Here is a 16,578-nt window from a genome sequence, read left to right on the forward strand (position 1 = left end):
ACTGAGTTTTCCCTGTTGACAACAGGGAAAAGCAGGCCAGTGCACAGGTATTTTTATACATCAGCACAAATAAAACTGACAGCAGAAACAGGGAAAAATTAAATGTAATTCTTCAAAATGCCTGCAGTGCCACTAACCCAAAATGTGAGTAGTAACACAAATAAAGGAATTCGGATCCCACTCTCCCATTTAAAAGAAGCATTCTTTTGAGGTATGATACATTCAGCAAGCAACACATTTTCAAAATTATTCTCTTTTTCCTCCTCTTTTTTTTTCCACCTACAAATGCTGTTTATCTGAAGGCTGCCTAATTTGCAAATGCAAATAAGTCAAATCATCTTGAAAAGATGAGGCTATAGAATAGAATGCAGTTTAAGTTGAGAATGTCTGTGATTCAATGAGCTGCAATGCTGGGACACTGTAGTGACTTCCAAAATCTCCTGGCTTCTAAAACCCATTGAGGCCATTTACCCCAGCAGAAAAAGAGCTGCAGCTCCCACTGGCTTCAGCTTGCCTGGTAGATCAATACAATAATAAACTGGCACGACTGCTTTTGACAAACTCACTGGAGTTTTGTCAACAGCTCCACATGAAAAGATCAGTTCTTCTGGCACAAAATGACCAGAGCCAGCAGAGGCCATATCTGGGACCACATCTTACAGGAATAAAATACATTTTTATTTCCACCACATTTTCTTTCTCATGTATATTTGGTGGTGTTCCTGCAAACAAAGGTGAGAGGACAGCTTACATTTCATATCTAAAGCTGAATACAGAAACATTAGGCCTGCAAAACAAAAGGCCACTTCTTCAAGAGCTACTTCTATGATTTTAAATCATGATCTAGTACAAATGTCTAAGAGAAAACCCAACATTTTCATGAGTTTTTTTCCAAAAAAGGCAAAAAGCTCAACTACTTATTTCTGACAATTAAGCAGCTTACAGAGTCTTTGTTCTACTGACACTTAAAAATGCAGTTTTCAATTATTTATACTGAAGTTCAACACCTAAAAGAGGAAGGAAGAGTATAAAGTGTGAGCTCTGCAGCACAGGCACCCCTTCCTGAAGGGTTCCGTTCATTTACAGCAGTGTTCTCAAAGGAGCTGCCTTAGGGAGGGACACACAGGCCTGGATTCTGCCACATTCTGCAACACCCTCCCATCCACCAGCACATCTGATCAGATGTAATATACACATGGTAACAGGGATGATATTCTTCCCCCAGAGGTGCTGACCTGATTTATGAACAGCTGGGAGATCAGCAGGTTGTCCCTACCCAAGGCATTGCCATGCCAGCAGCTGGAGTCAGGCAAGAAGTCCACATGAGCACCATTAGATCAAGAGATCAACAATTTAATTTAAGCTTTTGAACCCTCTCTGAAGATGCTGGACCACCCTTCCTGGCCCAGCAGCTCTGTTGTATGGACAGACACTTTAAGCAGGGCAGCAAGGTAATGCTAAGCTTTTAAACTGCTCCAGTCATTTGCAAAGTGAGCACACATCAGTCTACACGTCTCAGGTGCTTTTGGAAATGTTACTCAGATTCAAACTGAGGTGTATAAATAGGTCTAGAGGCAACATTCACAGAGAAATTAAAGTGATATCAAGCACTACGGTGAAACACAAAAAGATATGCCTAAATAAATTCAAAAACCCCAGTCCAAGACCCTTCTGGTTTTGAAAAAAAAAAACAAAAACACAAAAAAAGCCCAACAACAACAACAACAAACAATCAAAACAAAAATACTGCCAGTTTAGAAACTGGCATTAAAAACTGCCAGTGATAAAAACTGCCAGTGATTCTAAACCCAAATATAGATGGGGCACATCTAGTGCAAGCACAGTCCTTTCGGCCCCTCCTGCTTTTCTTCTCAAACAGTCAGTCTGAAGCAAGCTTTAGATAAATACATTTAGATAGTGCAGGAGCTCTCTCTGAACAGAGGCAATGTGAGCTCCCTACACCCTGCTTTCCCCAAGTGTTTTAATGCTGTTCTGGAAGAGAGGGGCTGTAGATCAGGTTTCAGTCCAGTTGGTGACCTAATCAATACAAACAGGGCTAGGACTCAATGCAGAACTCCCAGGAGATTGCAATAATCACCCACAATTACTTATGAAAGCCAATCAATGGCCAGGAGGTTTTATGTCTCATTTATATACCTTAAATCAAACTTCTGAAATTAAACTTTGGTTCCCAGCACAATTAGATGCTGTAGTGCTCAGCAAGACAAGGCACAAGTGAGTGCTGCCTCAGAAGCTGACTGCCAGGAAATTCAAGGATGTGGAGCCAGGAGAGCACCAGAGACCTGAAACTCACCACCAAGGGGAGGTGCAACAATAGAGTTGATATAGTGGATGCAGGAATAGGTATAAAATCAGTGAAATAAGCCCCTACTCCTATTTTGCCTCCTGTTTCTTCAGCAAATGGCATAGGCTACCTTCCAGTGGTCAAATGAAGGACAAAGACAGTAGAAGGTGCTCAGTGGTGGGCATTAATGTGAAGAGACGGGAGGAAATTTTATTTCATTATTTCACCCCTCTTTCTCACTGTGGGAAAGCATGCAGAAACTGGAGGTTTCTGTCAGGTTTATCACAGAAAATACAATTTGATGGGTGATAAGCAAACTCAGGCTTCCTGTCAAAATGTCCCACATCCCCCTGTAGCTTTGTTCTGGATATGACCATTATGTATTTACTACTATTTTTATTTTTTTTAATATCTGCATGCCATAGTTGAATAACTTTGCAGGCAGTGAGATCACAGCCCAAAAAAAAGATGGGAAACACGCACACGAGGCCATTCATTGTGCTATTTTTACTGTTCTGAAGTCCATGGCATTGAACAATGACTCATAAGAATAGCAAGCCAGAGAAGCACTTGCAAAGCATATCCAAGCTTGTTTATTCACATATTTGTTTGCACTGATTCATCACATTCCTCAGTGTAAAACCAATGGGACTCCAGAGGAAGCACGGGGGAGAAATTCTGTTCAGAAAGAGCTTTTCCACCCACCATACACCCCCAAGATGGTGGAGGTCACATGAGGGATTTGGGAATACACCTCCTTTATCCACTCCTGAAAAGCAGAGCCCTCACAGACCTAGGGAGCACATTCCCTCTGATGGGAATTCCCTCCCTTAACTCTGTTTCCCTTCATCAGCAGCCAAAGCAGGGTAGAAGGAGCAACTGAAACAAGCAAATTTTCTTGCTTGTTTCAAGTCATACATTAAAAGTGTTGCCTTTTTTCCTCCCCTGTAGTCCTGAGATGAGGTTAAATTATGGTGGGTCTATGTAGTTCTTTTAAGGAGGTTTGGCAAAGGTCAGTTACAAAAGCAAATTCTTCTTCCCATGTGATGCAGTGGTGTTATGCACCCAGAATGCTATTAGAATAAATATGAATAATAATCAAGAATAATAATAATTTTCATGATTGAATAATAATCATTACAATGTTATCATTCATAATTTGAATAATAATAAAAATCAAAAAATTTCCCCTGTGAAATTCTCTTCATGACATTAAAAAAGAATTTGCCCAGGCCTAACCACAGTTTTCTTTGAGGAGGAGGTGAAGATGGGGTTGGTTTCCTCTGCTTACACTGGTTATTTTTGCACAGGGCAGGTCTGATGTCAGCACTGAGAAATTAGATGATAACTCCATGATTCATATTTAAGAGTGAGTAATGCTGAAAGGGTTTGGGGAATGCCCAGAAATATGGATAAGAGGAAATTACACAAAAGACACTGGGATCAGGCTCAGAAAGAACAGGGACAGCTGACATCTACATCTGAATCTGCCTACTGATAGCCAAAGGAACAGGCAAAATGAAAGAGGCATTTGAAAGACTTGGTTTTGCAAGAGAAAACTGGGCAATGAGGGGAGAGAGGAATGCAAGAAATAATTAGACACTTACAGAGTACAGACTATGTCACTTCTTCCCAAAACTGGCAGCTCTGCTTAAACATTGCAGATTTCCTTTCACACATTTGGGAGCATTAAAAAGCGTGTGGAGTACAAAAGTCTGGCACCACAGGCAGCAGGGAAAAGCTGTACAATTGCAATTAAAAATCCCTATATTTCCATTGATTTTATGGTAAAGTTGGGTGTGACAAATTAAGACTAATCTCCAGAAATAGAGAATATTCAATATATAATAATTATACATTGCCACTGCTAATTCATTTCATCTTGCTTGCCTTGACTCTTATGAAGTCCCTTACACAGAACTGTGTAAGGCAGAGATTTCTTTTGTTCCAAACCAACTTGCTCCCTTACCACACTGTTCCTAAGACACCGGGTTAGCTCTAAAACATGCACAAAACTGAAACCATGTCAGATTCTGTTATTAATACCATGCTGTTAGTTCTATATTTAATATTAAAGTGGAAGCAGTACCTCTTCTGCAAAGTTGGTTTTCTTGTCAAGCATTTCTCGTAAAGTTTGGAGGATTTTAATGCAGAGCTTTTCTTCTTTCTCCATTAGCTTCTTTGTGTGATTAATCAACCTGAAAGTAAAATATTAAAACTTAAAGAGCATTACAGATTGTTGCTAAGCCATGCTGCAATTTCTTTATGCAAAAATTGCCCATCACTATATTTTTCCTCAAGGAAAAGAAATAAAATGGTCAAGAGAAATCATAATTAAAAAGGAAATGGGACTTTCAAGGTGTTGGGAGATTTTGGTGTCAATTTGCATATCTTACTGCCCATACAGAAGACAGAATTCTACATCCACTTTTTTTGAGGGTTTACAGTTTAAGATCCAGACTTGCTATTTCATCCTTTCTTTATTTAAAGGTAACTTATTTTAACCATTATTTAAAGGTAACCAGTGTTCACCATGCATCTTGCAAACTTTAAAAGCTACAACCTTCACACCTTCCAACTTCTATGATGGTTATAATATATTTATGATATAATTAGCAAGTGGTATTCAGCCAAAAGGATTTCCAAAAAACCTTACATGGAAATGTTCAGAAATACAGACATTTGGATGAAACATAATTGTTGTTTACATTCACACAACCACTTGACAAGCCAGAAAACAAGGTCCATTTCTGTCTCCAGCTATGACTGTGACAGGAGTTTGGATTTCAGTCAGCTGAAGCCGATACCAGAAGCAGCCTTTCTGTCTTTGTGCAGAACAGATCTGTGCACAGGTCCTTGCACTGGTTCACACATTGCTGGAGAAATGGTTGTGAAAATAGGAAGGGAGGAAATCTGAAGGCCTTGGACAGGTTTTGGTTTTGTTTTTTTTTTTTCATTTTGATGCTGGCTTCAAACAGGAGTTTGGACAAAGGACATGGGATGGGATAATATCAAAATTTAATTTTTATTTTTTTAATTTTACCAAACATATAAAACATATTGTTATAATGCTCCTTCTGCAGAATATGCAAATACCCAAGGAATCAGGAGAGCTGCCAAATGCATTCATTTCCCCCAAGTTATCTCTGTTTAAATTATAGTTTCTCAAGGGCGGGGAGGGCATCTCACTTGAGGACTAATAAAAAATTTGCAAGACTCTATTCCAATGCACAGACTGCAAATAAAACATCTAATAATTCAAGACCAGATAGGGGTCTCAGTGAAATGTATTTTCAAAGAGCTGTTGGCAGTTTAAAATAAAAATATCAATTTGCTGTACCAAAAAAAATCTAACAAAAAACCCACGAGCCTTGAGCAGCCCACTGCTTCATTATGAATTCTTGAAAATTCTGCTATGGAAAATCTTAAGTTTCTGTTGCAGATTTGTTGAAATGTAATAGCAAAGTAGCCCATTGAGAAAACAGAAGTAGGCTGAGCCTACCACAATTTTAACAAGCTACTAAAATCCCATTTCTAGCAGGTAAGGCAAGCACCCCTCTCACTCTGTGCTCTCCAGACAACAAAACTGTTGAGAAATATAAAATATGGATCAAAGGACCTCACTTCAAGCTTTCAGCAGTAAACTTGGTCACCTGCATGCTTAAGTCTCTGCTGAAAACCAGAGGTAAATGCTGTTGAAAAAGCTAAAACCCTGCCATCTTTCCCAAAGAAGCAACCAGGCCCCTCTGCAGGCCACTTACTTGGACATGAAGGCACCACATCTTATTCTGGCATCGCTGCCCTCGGGGAACAGGAGCTCTGGGCTGTGCAGCACATCAACCAGCACTGAGAACTCAGCTTGCATCATGGGCGTGAACTGCTGCTCCAAGGAGGACACCACGTCCTGGGGGGACACAGAACATCCATAACTGCAGGAGAACTACAGCAACGTGCTGTGGAGTCACACAGTTCACTGTGATTCACCGCTTGGCCCAGTGGGATGCCCAGCTGCAAGAGCCCTGGGAAGCCCAGGTGGCTGCAAAGCCACCTCAAGCCTTTCTTCACACCACTCCTCACACAGGGCAAGAGGGACAAGGTGCCCATTGTTACTCTTTTGAATTTCTCCTCTGCAGTAGTGCTCACAAAACCTGTGGCAACAGTTAGGATGATGGTGTGCTGGAAAAACAATGCTCACCACACACAGTTAACATGTCACCTCAGGTGTTGTGTCCTTGGTGTTTAAGGAACCTCCATTTGTCTGGGTCCTGCTGTTTCCTCAGGTCATAAACCCCTGCTGCTGTTTAGGCTCTACATGAACAAGGTGATCTCCACCTCATGGCAATCTCCAGTGACACAAACATGACCTAAAGTCTCTAGTATCTCCTCTACAGCTCTAGTGACCTAAAGTCTCTAGTATCTCCTCTACAGCTAGTATCTCCTCTACAGGACAGGACACGTGGCCATAAAAAGGCAGAAAGGAGATGCTGCTCTGTGAAGCACTTCAAGGAGAACACAACTTGAATATTGTACACAGTTTTGGGTACCACAATGTAAGTGTGCAAAGGAGGGACATGGAGTTGGTGAAGGGCCTGGAGGAGAAGCCACACACGGAGCAGCTGAGGGCACTTGTTCTGTTCTGCTGGAGAAGAGCAGACTGAGGCCAGAGCTCACAGCAGCTGTGCAGCTTCCTCAGGAGAAGAAGAGGAGGTGCAGGCCCTGCTCTCTGCTCTGTGTGACAAGGGACAGGACCTGGGGAATGGCTGCAGCTGTGTCAGGGGAGGATCAGGGTGGATATCAGGGAAAGGTTCTTCCCCCAGAGGGTGCTGGGGCACTGAACAGGCTCCCCAGGGATGGTCACGGCCCCAAGGCTGCCAGAGCTCCAGGAGGGTTTGGACAGCGCTCTCAAGCTCAGGGTGGGATTGTTGGGGATTGTCCTGTGCAGGGCCAGGGGTTGGACTCGATGATCCTCGTGGGACCCTTCCAGCCCAGCTCATTCTGTGATAGCTCCTACTCCTCTCTGACTTCTGCAGGAGCCAAATTCTGATCTTGAAGAGCTGAGCCTTTTCAGCCATTCCCACCCAGAAGTGCAGTGGCTCCTCTCATCCACACTAAAACTGCACTGGGCCTGTCTCTGGTGTTTTCCACACCTGGCACATGTGAGGTACCTGCAGTCCCACTGCTGCCCAAGCCATTTGCTATTTCTGTACCTGCAGTTTCTCTATGATGTTCCTGTAATCCCAGGCTGGCCCACCAAGAGCTTCCTTGAAGCGAGGTCCAGTGCGGGCTGACATCCTCCAGCCCATGGCTGCCCTCTGCACCATGTTGGAGTGACTCTTCATGAACAAGGTGTTCACCTGGCTGTCCAAATCCACTGGAATCGCAATCCCACGGTTCTTTGCTTTCATAGGAAGGAAAAACACAAGACATTTAGAGTGGGAAAAACTTGGAAATCTTATAGAGATCATGGCATGCAACAGCCTGGTCTCGTTGAAGTTAAGGGGCAGGGTAATATCGCTTCAACAGGTTTTAAAAATAAGGATCCTAAAAATAAGAACCCCTAAAAATAAGCATACCTAAATGGTAGAAATCAGCCATAATCTAGTTAAAGAAAGCAAGCTGTACTATTTTAAATGAGATGAGAATAATTTCCAGTATGTATTTTCACAGACACAGGTATTTTTTTTAAACAGAATAATTTTTCTACTAACTTGAAAAAAAAGAGATATTAATATGAGTAACAAAAGGAGTATGTGTTATTTCAGCAGTTAGTTTTACTCTATTCAGAAGCAAATTCTGAAATTTTTCTTTCTAGCGGACATAGGCACATTTATCCAATTTATCGCAAGTACTCTCTGTTGCTTTACTGTATATTCCTCTTGTGAAGACCTTGAGGAACGAAGTGCATACAAATTAAATTTGAAAAAGACTGTCTCCTTCTCTCTGGGTTTCCTACACTGCTAAACCCTGGTTTCCTAGATGGTGCCTGGATGCCACTGCAATGTATCCAGTAGTTAATAAACACCTGATTGTCTAACTGATAGTTAAAAAAATATTTAATCAATAACTAAAAATTGCAATTATTTTCTTCTTTTTAGACTTTAGAGGCAGGAAATAACAACAGAGAGAGTATCAGAATAAAAAAAAATTGGAAGAGACTTGCAGGAGTTCTTGCAGGGCATCCACTATTAAACTACTATGGCATCCTGAACTGTTGTTTGAAAAGGAAGTTTGAAAGGCAACGTTAGAAGGTATCTGCCCCCTCCCCCAGTAAAATCTCTGTGTTAGCTGCTCCTTTCCATCCCACTGGAGATCAGAGTGACACTGTTCTCTGGCTCAGCATGAGCAGTCTGAAATTCAACCAATGAACAAAAGTTTGCCCCATCCCTGGAAATGTTTCAGGCCAGGCTGGATGGGGCTCTGAGCAAGCTGGGATAGTGGAAGGTGATCCTGCCCATGGCAGGGGGTGGAGCTGGATGCTGTTTAAGGTCCTTTCCAACCCAAACCATTCTGTGAGCCTATGGTCAATATCAATATCTCTGAATGACCAGGTTGTGTTCCAGTGATTAGGCTCTGTATTCCATGTCATTTCATTTAATTTCTGTGGCACAGCTTATGTTTAATAAAAATTTAAAAACAGAATGGAGCAGTTCTAATCCATTTGTAAGAATGACCAATAATAAGTAATTTTTCAGTTTTCCTTATTGAAACAACCTGAAATTTAAAAAGCAATTAGCCCAAATTGCAGTTCTGCACAACGTTTCTCTGAGGCATTTCCCTGCTATTCCTCACTAACACACTTTCCACAGTGGAAGAAGGCATCAAAAATACTCCACCTCTTCCTCCCAGCTCTAAAATACATCCAGCTTTATGTCCTGAACCTGTGAAGTCAGCAGGTGCCCTTCTGTCCCAAGCAGCCCATGCCTCCAGCCCCGGGGAGGACGTGCAGGCAGAGGCACCACACAGCTCTGATGAATGAAGGCTGCAGTGCTGCCAAGCACAGTGAGTCACAGATCCCAGGCACAAACTTTCTCTTCCCTCAGGACTAAATTGAAATGACAGCTTTTATTATAGACCTAAATCTGGCTGTGACACCTCAACCCCCAGCCTCAGAGACTGTGGCAAGGGCATTCTGTCATGGGGCTCTCTTCCCTTTAATGGATCCCACAGGTTCAGGGCACCCTCCTCTCTTCCCGCTGCAAGGTTGGGTCCTGATGCAGGACTGGGGCTTCCCCCATGGATTAGGCTGTTCCATTGGGATGGAAGAGCACTCTCTAAATCCATTTCTGGCAGGCACTTTTATTTAAATGGTTGGCCACAGGGAATTGAAAAAAAAATTAGGTTAAGCTGGGAAGACACAAATTGACTTTTCCTTTCCACTCTCCATTTGTTTTGAAGGCAAGTTCCTGATTAACATGTGGAAAATGCCATGTATGGCTGGCCATTATTTCTAATGATTGTTTTTCCATGTAATTCAACTGGGCTGTTTTTCAAAACACATTTGCCCTGTTGCTGCCTATTTTACTAGAGAAGTCCAATAAAGTTCTGCCAGGGTGGGTAGGGTGCTGCAGCCTATTAATCCAATTTATTGTGTCCTAATGTCAATCACTGGAATGCTACTGGACAATGCTCACTTCTCAATTAAGTGCAGTGTATGCAGAATCTGATATATCGAAGAATAAATTTAGCAATGGGGAGCACACTGTTCAGAGGAGAACCCAGACTTCTGCAATCCTAGAGATGCCATTTGAAGTTAACAACTTCCATCAGTGTCTGAGGAGCAGTCATGGACTATGATTGTTCAAAGAGTTGGAGCTAATTAAAACTATCACAAAGAAAACCAGAGAAAGAAAAAAAATACTCCTTTGTTTTGAGCAGTTCTTACATGTATAATTCCATTTGTAATTAAGATTTGTATTGGTTGTCAAAGGGCACTGTTGAAGTCTAAGCTATAAACAAAGCCTTTGTCTTCTTATTTCTTTTCAGCTTGTAGAAAGTTTATCTTTCATTTGTTTCACATTTCATTATTTAAAACTACATGAAACATATTTTTACATTTTGGAAAGCTGATGAACAAATGTGAACATAAATATTTATTTTTAATTTAGGTGTTGTAGGCTGCTTTCCTCTTCAAAATGTGTCAATCTCCCTTAAAGTATCAACATCAAATATTTAGAAGCATGTTTATTTTTGTTCCACTTAGAAATACTTTTGGACAGCACTCAAACTTGCAAAGTATGGTTAGAGCTCGTAGACAAAGGAGCCAAGATGGGGTAAAATTCTGTCTTTTATCTGGTGAATTTGGGAAAAAGCTACGTGGCTGTCTGTACATAAGTATTCAGCAGGATACTTATCAGGATAGACTCAATGATGCTTGTGGGTCCCTTCCAGCTCAGAATATTGTGTGGTTCTGTGATGTCTTCAGCACAGGTAAATTCTGCCCTGCAGTGGAGGAACGTCCCAGGCTTACACAGTGCCCATTTCCCACCTAGGGCACTGTGCACAGGGCTAATTACATCCTGAATATACAGCACCATTTTGCCAGTGTCAGAGGAGATGGAATTTCTGGGAAATCCTTTAAACTACTAACTCTCAATCTGCTGCTCCCAATTATCTCTCAGCAAGAGAGCCAAGAGGAGCCAAGACAAGCAAGCAAAGAGAACCCATGGCAGTGGTAAGAAACACAGTGCTGTGAATTCAGCCAGGTCCCAGCTAAATGCCCTGCCCCCGTGCCACAGCCCCGGATGGGTCTGTGGGCATCCAGTGATCAGCAGCTTTCCTCCCCCTGACTGCTTAAACAATGAAATAGTACACAAAGACTCAAAAGAACAGGGCACCAGGAATGCCAAGAATCAAACAGGTAAAAATCAAGGCACTCTGGACAAGCAAGCTCCAGCCAAGTCCCAGGAGCACAGTCCAGCTGCTCCCAGAGAGGCTGAAATGGGCCCAGGTGTTATTTTGTTAAATTACCTGCATGTAGTTCTCTTCACAGGAGCACAGCAATTGGACCTATTTCAGGAATGCCTCCTGAAGTACCATCCTTTCACTGTGCTGCTGCCTGTGTCTGAGGAGCAATTCAGTCCAAAGGATTTCCAGGAAGTGGCCCTTGCCTGTAATTTTCCTTGGATGCCCATTCTGCAGAATAATCTGTTTTGCCATAAGGAACCTTGCTGTTCTCGCTGTTTCCACCTACTGCTCCCTCATTTTAAATGTCACTCCATTAGCTTCTGCAGTATATACAGAACTCACCAGAGTGTGGTGGCTTCACAGCTAATTAACCCTGAAGCACCCTTGGTGTGGGTTTTCAGGGGGACACGCAGGCATTTAGTCCCTAAAGCCCCTCAAGGAGGAGAGTGCCAGGCAGTCTGGGTCAGGAAAAAGCCCCAGCTGTAGCTGGCTGTGAATCCTTTGCTCTGCTCCCAGTTTACACCCCCTGGTAGTCACAGACAGCTCTATCATGTTCTCCCACACTTCCCAGTTGTCACGTAACAGAGTGATGCATATTTAGTTCAATTAATTTTGTTCCATAAATCAGTCCCTCCAGCTCCTTAATCATTTACTGACTGCTTAACAAATGCATTCGGATGGAGAGACACTAATGCTAGCGACAGCAAGACTTTTTAAGGGAAATAAAAGCTTTGTGTAGACAAGACACAAACCTGCCAATCTTGTACCCTTCACTTGGATGTTTTTTTCCAACAGAAAATCTACGCTAAAATATTTATCAGCCTGTAAAAAGATCATCATTGAATTTTTCTTGCAATTAGGGAAACACAAACAGTTAAAATAGAATAAAATATGTGCTTCATCTGAAATGTATTCTTCTTGCTGTCAAAAAAGTAACAACAGGATAATTATTTTATTTGAACTAAAAATTGAAAATGAAGGTCTAGCTTTTTATAAAATGGAAGAAAGATTTTAAAATTCAAATGGGAAGTGAAATAAACGTACTTTCATGACTGAAAAAAATTGTTATATGAAAATTCATCTATATGGACATTAAAACACACATAATCATTTCAAAGAAGCAACAAAATGTGACCTAGATTTTATGTTTAATATTTCCTATATGTAATTTGTCAGGTAAAAGTAAAGGGCTTTAGTGGGCATAAAAGCATGGTCAAGAAGAACCAGAGGAGAGGGGGTTTTTTTTTGATTCTGTACAAGGAGGTATTGGCGATTTTAAATTAGGGAATAAATACTCAACTAGAAAGGACTTCAGTACACCTTCAGACCATCTGCTCTCTGTTACAGACAACCCATGCTCTTTAATATCTCTGGAAAAATTTATTGAGCCCCATTTAAAATGATGGCAGCTTATCTGCCATTCCTCCTCCCTCTGCTTTCTCTCAGCCCACTGACCAAGGACATCCTTCCAAAGTGGGTTCTAATCCTCTGATTTACAATCTACATTTATTTAGGTTATTTACAACCTAGTGTAATTTATGTGCAGTTGGTTTTGGGTCAGCACTGTCCTTCAGCTTAAACCTCTCTGTGACTATTTATCTTCTTAAGTACATTTAAAGAGCAACAACACAGGTCTGTGTTTTGCTGAGCAAAACATGTGGGGGTTCTGAATTCCCTTCCTGTAACAGAGTTCTCCTTTCCCCTGACCACCTCAGCAGTGCTTCCTCTGTACCTGTTCCAGCTTTGAACTTTGGAAATAGCAATCTTACAGAGCTCACCTCAAATTGGGTAGGATGGAAACAAGAATTCTCCTCTTGCTTCTCCTGCACAACATCCTAGAACATAATCTGATAGTGACTAATGCAATTTGGCCTGCTAACAGATTTTTTTTTTCTAAGGGTCTGCCAAGAGACATAGTGCAACAAAATACAGGTTCCTATCTGGCACTGTTTACTCATCTGGGAAATTCCAATTATTTCATTACTGGTGGTCACAGCACAATCACAGACAGACCATATCCTTGGGATAGACACAGTACCAGAGGAAAGATTCAATTTTTTAAAACATAATGGAGAAAACTAATGGATGCTACAGAGACAAGCGTGTAAAACAACTGAATTTATCCTTGTAAGAGAAAACTGATGCTCAGAGAAGATACAAGAATTGCTGCCTTAATTAAGAAGCAAAGACAGTTCTTTGCATGGATCCTGAAGGACTGGTCAGGAAAGGCCCTGCTTCAATGCCATTTAGGATATGTAATTTAAGATATGCAATCTTTGGTTGCAAGGAGAGGTGATATTCCCCAATCTTTAGAGAAAGAGCTGGTTTAAAATGCAGACTTTGAGACTGGCCTCCACCCCTCTCAACCTTGCAAAGATCATAAAATGCATGAACTGAAAGTACTTTGATAATGAATTCATTTGAAATAAATTAAATGGTTGGATGTCTTATTTCCTCTGTTTTCACAAAGGTCTGGGTATTTTTCAGTTGTTTCTATTTTACCAGGGAGATGGAGCAGTTTTGATTATTCACTTTTTGGACTGTATTTTCAAGCAAAAGCTCAGTTCTATGTAATAAAAGAGAAAAGGCCAAAGTGATATATGTATGTGTTCATTCTCACCAGTGTGGTAACCTGCTTCAGAAATCCATATGAACAAGTCACACACACACACACACATATGTATGTGTGTATATATATATATATGTATATATATATGTATATATATGTATATATATATGTATATATATATATATATGTATATATGTAAATGTGATTTCACAAGTGTTTCTACTCAGGCCAAGTAGCCAAATGTTTCCTGGGCAATAGAAACCTGGTGCACATTGATATCTGTGTTCCAAACCTCCTGGATCTGCTGAAGAAGAGGAGCAAGCCTCTATGCTTCCTGCTGAACTGGAGGCAGGAAAGTGCCTGGAGACAAAGCAGCAAGTGAGGCTTGAAAAGCTTATGCAGTTTTTCCCTGGTGGTAGAGTGGAGTTGAAGTACCAGGGTTATAAAAAATAAGCTTCTGTGAGATATCCTTTTGTTGACCTGGAAGGTAACACACATCCTTGCAGTACTCATCAGAAAACAGATGTAATGATCTCAAGCTCTTGAGGCAGTGCTTGCCAGCAACAAACCAGGAAGCACTGAACAGGGTGTATGTTGCTTAAACTTGCTCTCAAGTGTGTCATTTTAGAAGTGTGTCATTATATGGATCTTTGATATCTTGGGAAATCTGTGTATGATCTTTCTTTCTTCCCCCTGAGATTCATTTGTAAATCCAGGGCAATGACACAAAAAAAAAAAAAAAAAAAAAAAAAAAAAAAAAAAAAATCATGTTTGTTCTTTCAGGTCTATACTCCACTTATTTTTCCTCAGAAGTCTTTGGTCCCTGCTGTAAATCTGTCCAATACTCCATCTCTCTGATATAGGCAAAATCTTTTTAGAGGTTTTTTAAAGCCTTGCTGTGAAACACAAAGGCCCTAGCATTAAAACTGTAAGATTCTCAAGTCAGAAAAGGGGAAAAAATGGACCACCTATGCAGCCAACAAAAGAGCACAAGAAGCTTGCTATGTTTGTGTTGTATTATGGAAGATGCCTCCAGCTTCTCAAAGTGAGGCATCATTTTGGGCAGAGGAACACCCGACAGAGAAAGGCACCAGGCACCCACTGCAATCACAGAAGGGCCTTGGCTGTAAAAGCCTCTGGTATCCCCAGCTGGGGAAGTTTTTCCAAATATTTCCATGGAGAACAGGCCTACTCCATTAGCCCAGGCAAGACACATTTGTCACCGTGCCCAAGAACACCAAGTATCACCCACAGTTAAAATCTCTGCTGGCCAGGCAAATTTTGCACAGGGGGGTTTGTCAAAAACTCTGCTTCCACTTCTTCTCCAGCTACTTTGCGATTTGGGGAAATTCCCCTCACCCCTTTTCCACTGTCAAAATAAAACACTCAACAAAAACGTGGCAATTGTCTGACACAACACAACTTTACCATGCTGGATATTGCTATCAGTGATGAATCCCTGAGCAGTTGTTAGGACATGGGCAAGGAAATCAGCAGTGCTGTGTGCTTTCAGGGAGCTGCTCTGAGGCTGCCAGCCCATGGCACCCCAGGGGCTCCCAGCCTGGCAGTTCCTGCTGCAGGGAAGCCCCAGAGGAGGACAGAGAGTGATGCCCTGCACTGGCAGCTCAGCTCTGCTCTGCCACACCTGAGAGCACACAAGGCAGGCTGGGGGCCCATGGGTGGGAAGCCAGAGGAGCAAGAAGGAGCCTGGACCCATAGGATAGCACAAGAGCTTACTTTAAAAAAAAAAAACAAACAAACCAACTCTATACTATCTCCAGGAAAAAAGAAAACAGAATGAAAGAAAGGACTGTAGTGGAGGTAGAAACTGAGTTCCACAAATAGGATACAAAGTCACATATCTGAAGCAAACTCCAGACATCAGCCATTCCTGGAGCCCCAGAAACAAGAGGCACACAGAGGACTGCCCAGCAAAGCCCACCAGCCCTTTCATATGCTGGCATGAAAGACATGAAGCTGAATCTGCCATGCCCTTAGGGTGACCTGTGGTTTCCCTCTCAGGCTGCTGTGGGGACAAGTTCAGCTGGGCTGTCTCAACAGGGCAGAATAATAGAATAATTTAGGTTGGAAAAGACCTTCAAGATAGAGTCCAAGCAGTAACCTAACAGTGCCACGTCCACCACTGCACCAAGTCTCTAAGTGCCACATCTACATGACTTTTAAGTACCTCCAGGGTATGATGACTCAACCACTTTCCAGGGCAGCCTGTTCCAGTGCTTGACAACCCTTTCCGTGAAGAAATTTTTCCTAACATCCAACCTAAACCTCCCCTGGTGCAACCTGAGAACTTTTGTTCTTGTCCTAGCACATGCTCCTTGGGAGAAGAGAAAGCCCAGTGAGAGCCTGGCCTGACTCATCCAGCAATCAGCAGAGCTCTGCATTGCTGGAATTTGCTGGGAATTTTTCAGGCTACAATCAGCTGTGTGCTGTGGGCACGTAGCCAAATGGAAAATAAACCCACGCTCAGATGCCTCCAAACAGCCTCATCTTGATAAGATAACACAATGACCTCTCTGAGCTGGAATTTGATTTTAGATGCAGCTCTACAGAAATGAAGACATTGAGCTGTCTACAAGCACACAGAGGGCATAGTGGTCTCAAATCTACTCTCACCTGCCCTATTTCTCCCCCTTTCCCCAGACTCCCAAAGGAAGTAATTTATTGAATAGAAATGCCAGAGAAGAGCAAGGGGATGAATGTTAAACACACAAACAAGAATTTGTAGAGATGGAGCTTTATGTGAGACTGTAGTAGTTATTGCATAAAGGAAATAAAATGT

At 41.8% G+C, this 16,578-nt stretch overlaps 1 protein-coding gene across 1 annotated transcript in view; it reads right to left on the bottom strand.

Annotated features, from left to right (window-relative positions):
- ITPR2 (inositol 1,4,5-trisphosphate receptor type 2) overlaps positions 1–16,578 on the bottom strand; it is a 243,878-nt gene that overhangs the window by 108,383 nt on the left and 118,917 nt on the right. Inside the window, exons 35-37 of the mRNA XM_054281843.1 lie at positions 7,513–7,703; positions 6,067–6,209; positions 4,395–4,503 (exon numbers count right to left, since the gene is read on the bottom strand). Coding sequence (XP_054137818.1) covers positions 4,395–4,503; positions 6,067–6,209; positions 7,513–7,703 — 443 coding nt within the window. The remainder of the gene's footprint in view (positions 1–4,394; positions 4,504–6,066; positions 6,210–7,512; positions 7,704–16,578) is intronic.

Source organism: Melozone crissalis, unplaced genomic scaffold (genome assembly GCF_028551555.1).
Source record: "Melozone crissalis strain CALT ecotype California unplaced genomic scaffold, PUWL_Pcris_2 ptg000033l_1, whole genome shotgun sequence".
Taxonomy (NCBI): domain Eukaryota; kingdom Metazoa; phylum Chordata; class Aves; order Passeriformes; family Passerellidae; genus Melozone; species Melozone crissalis.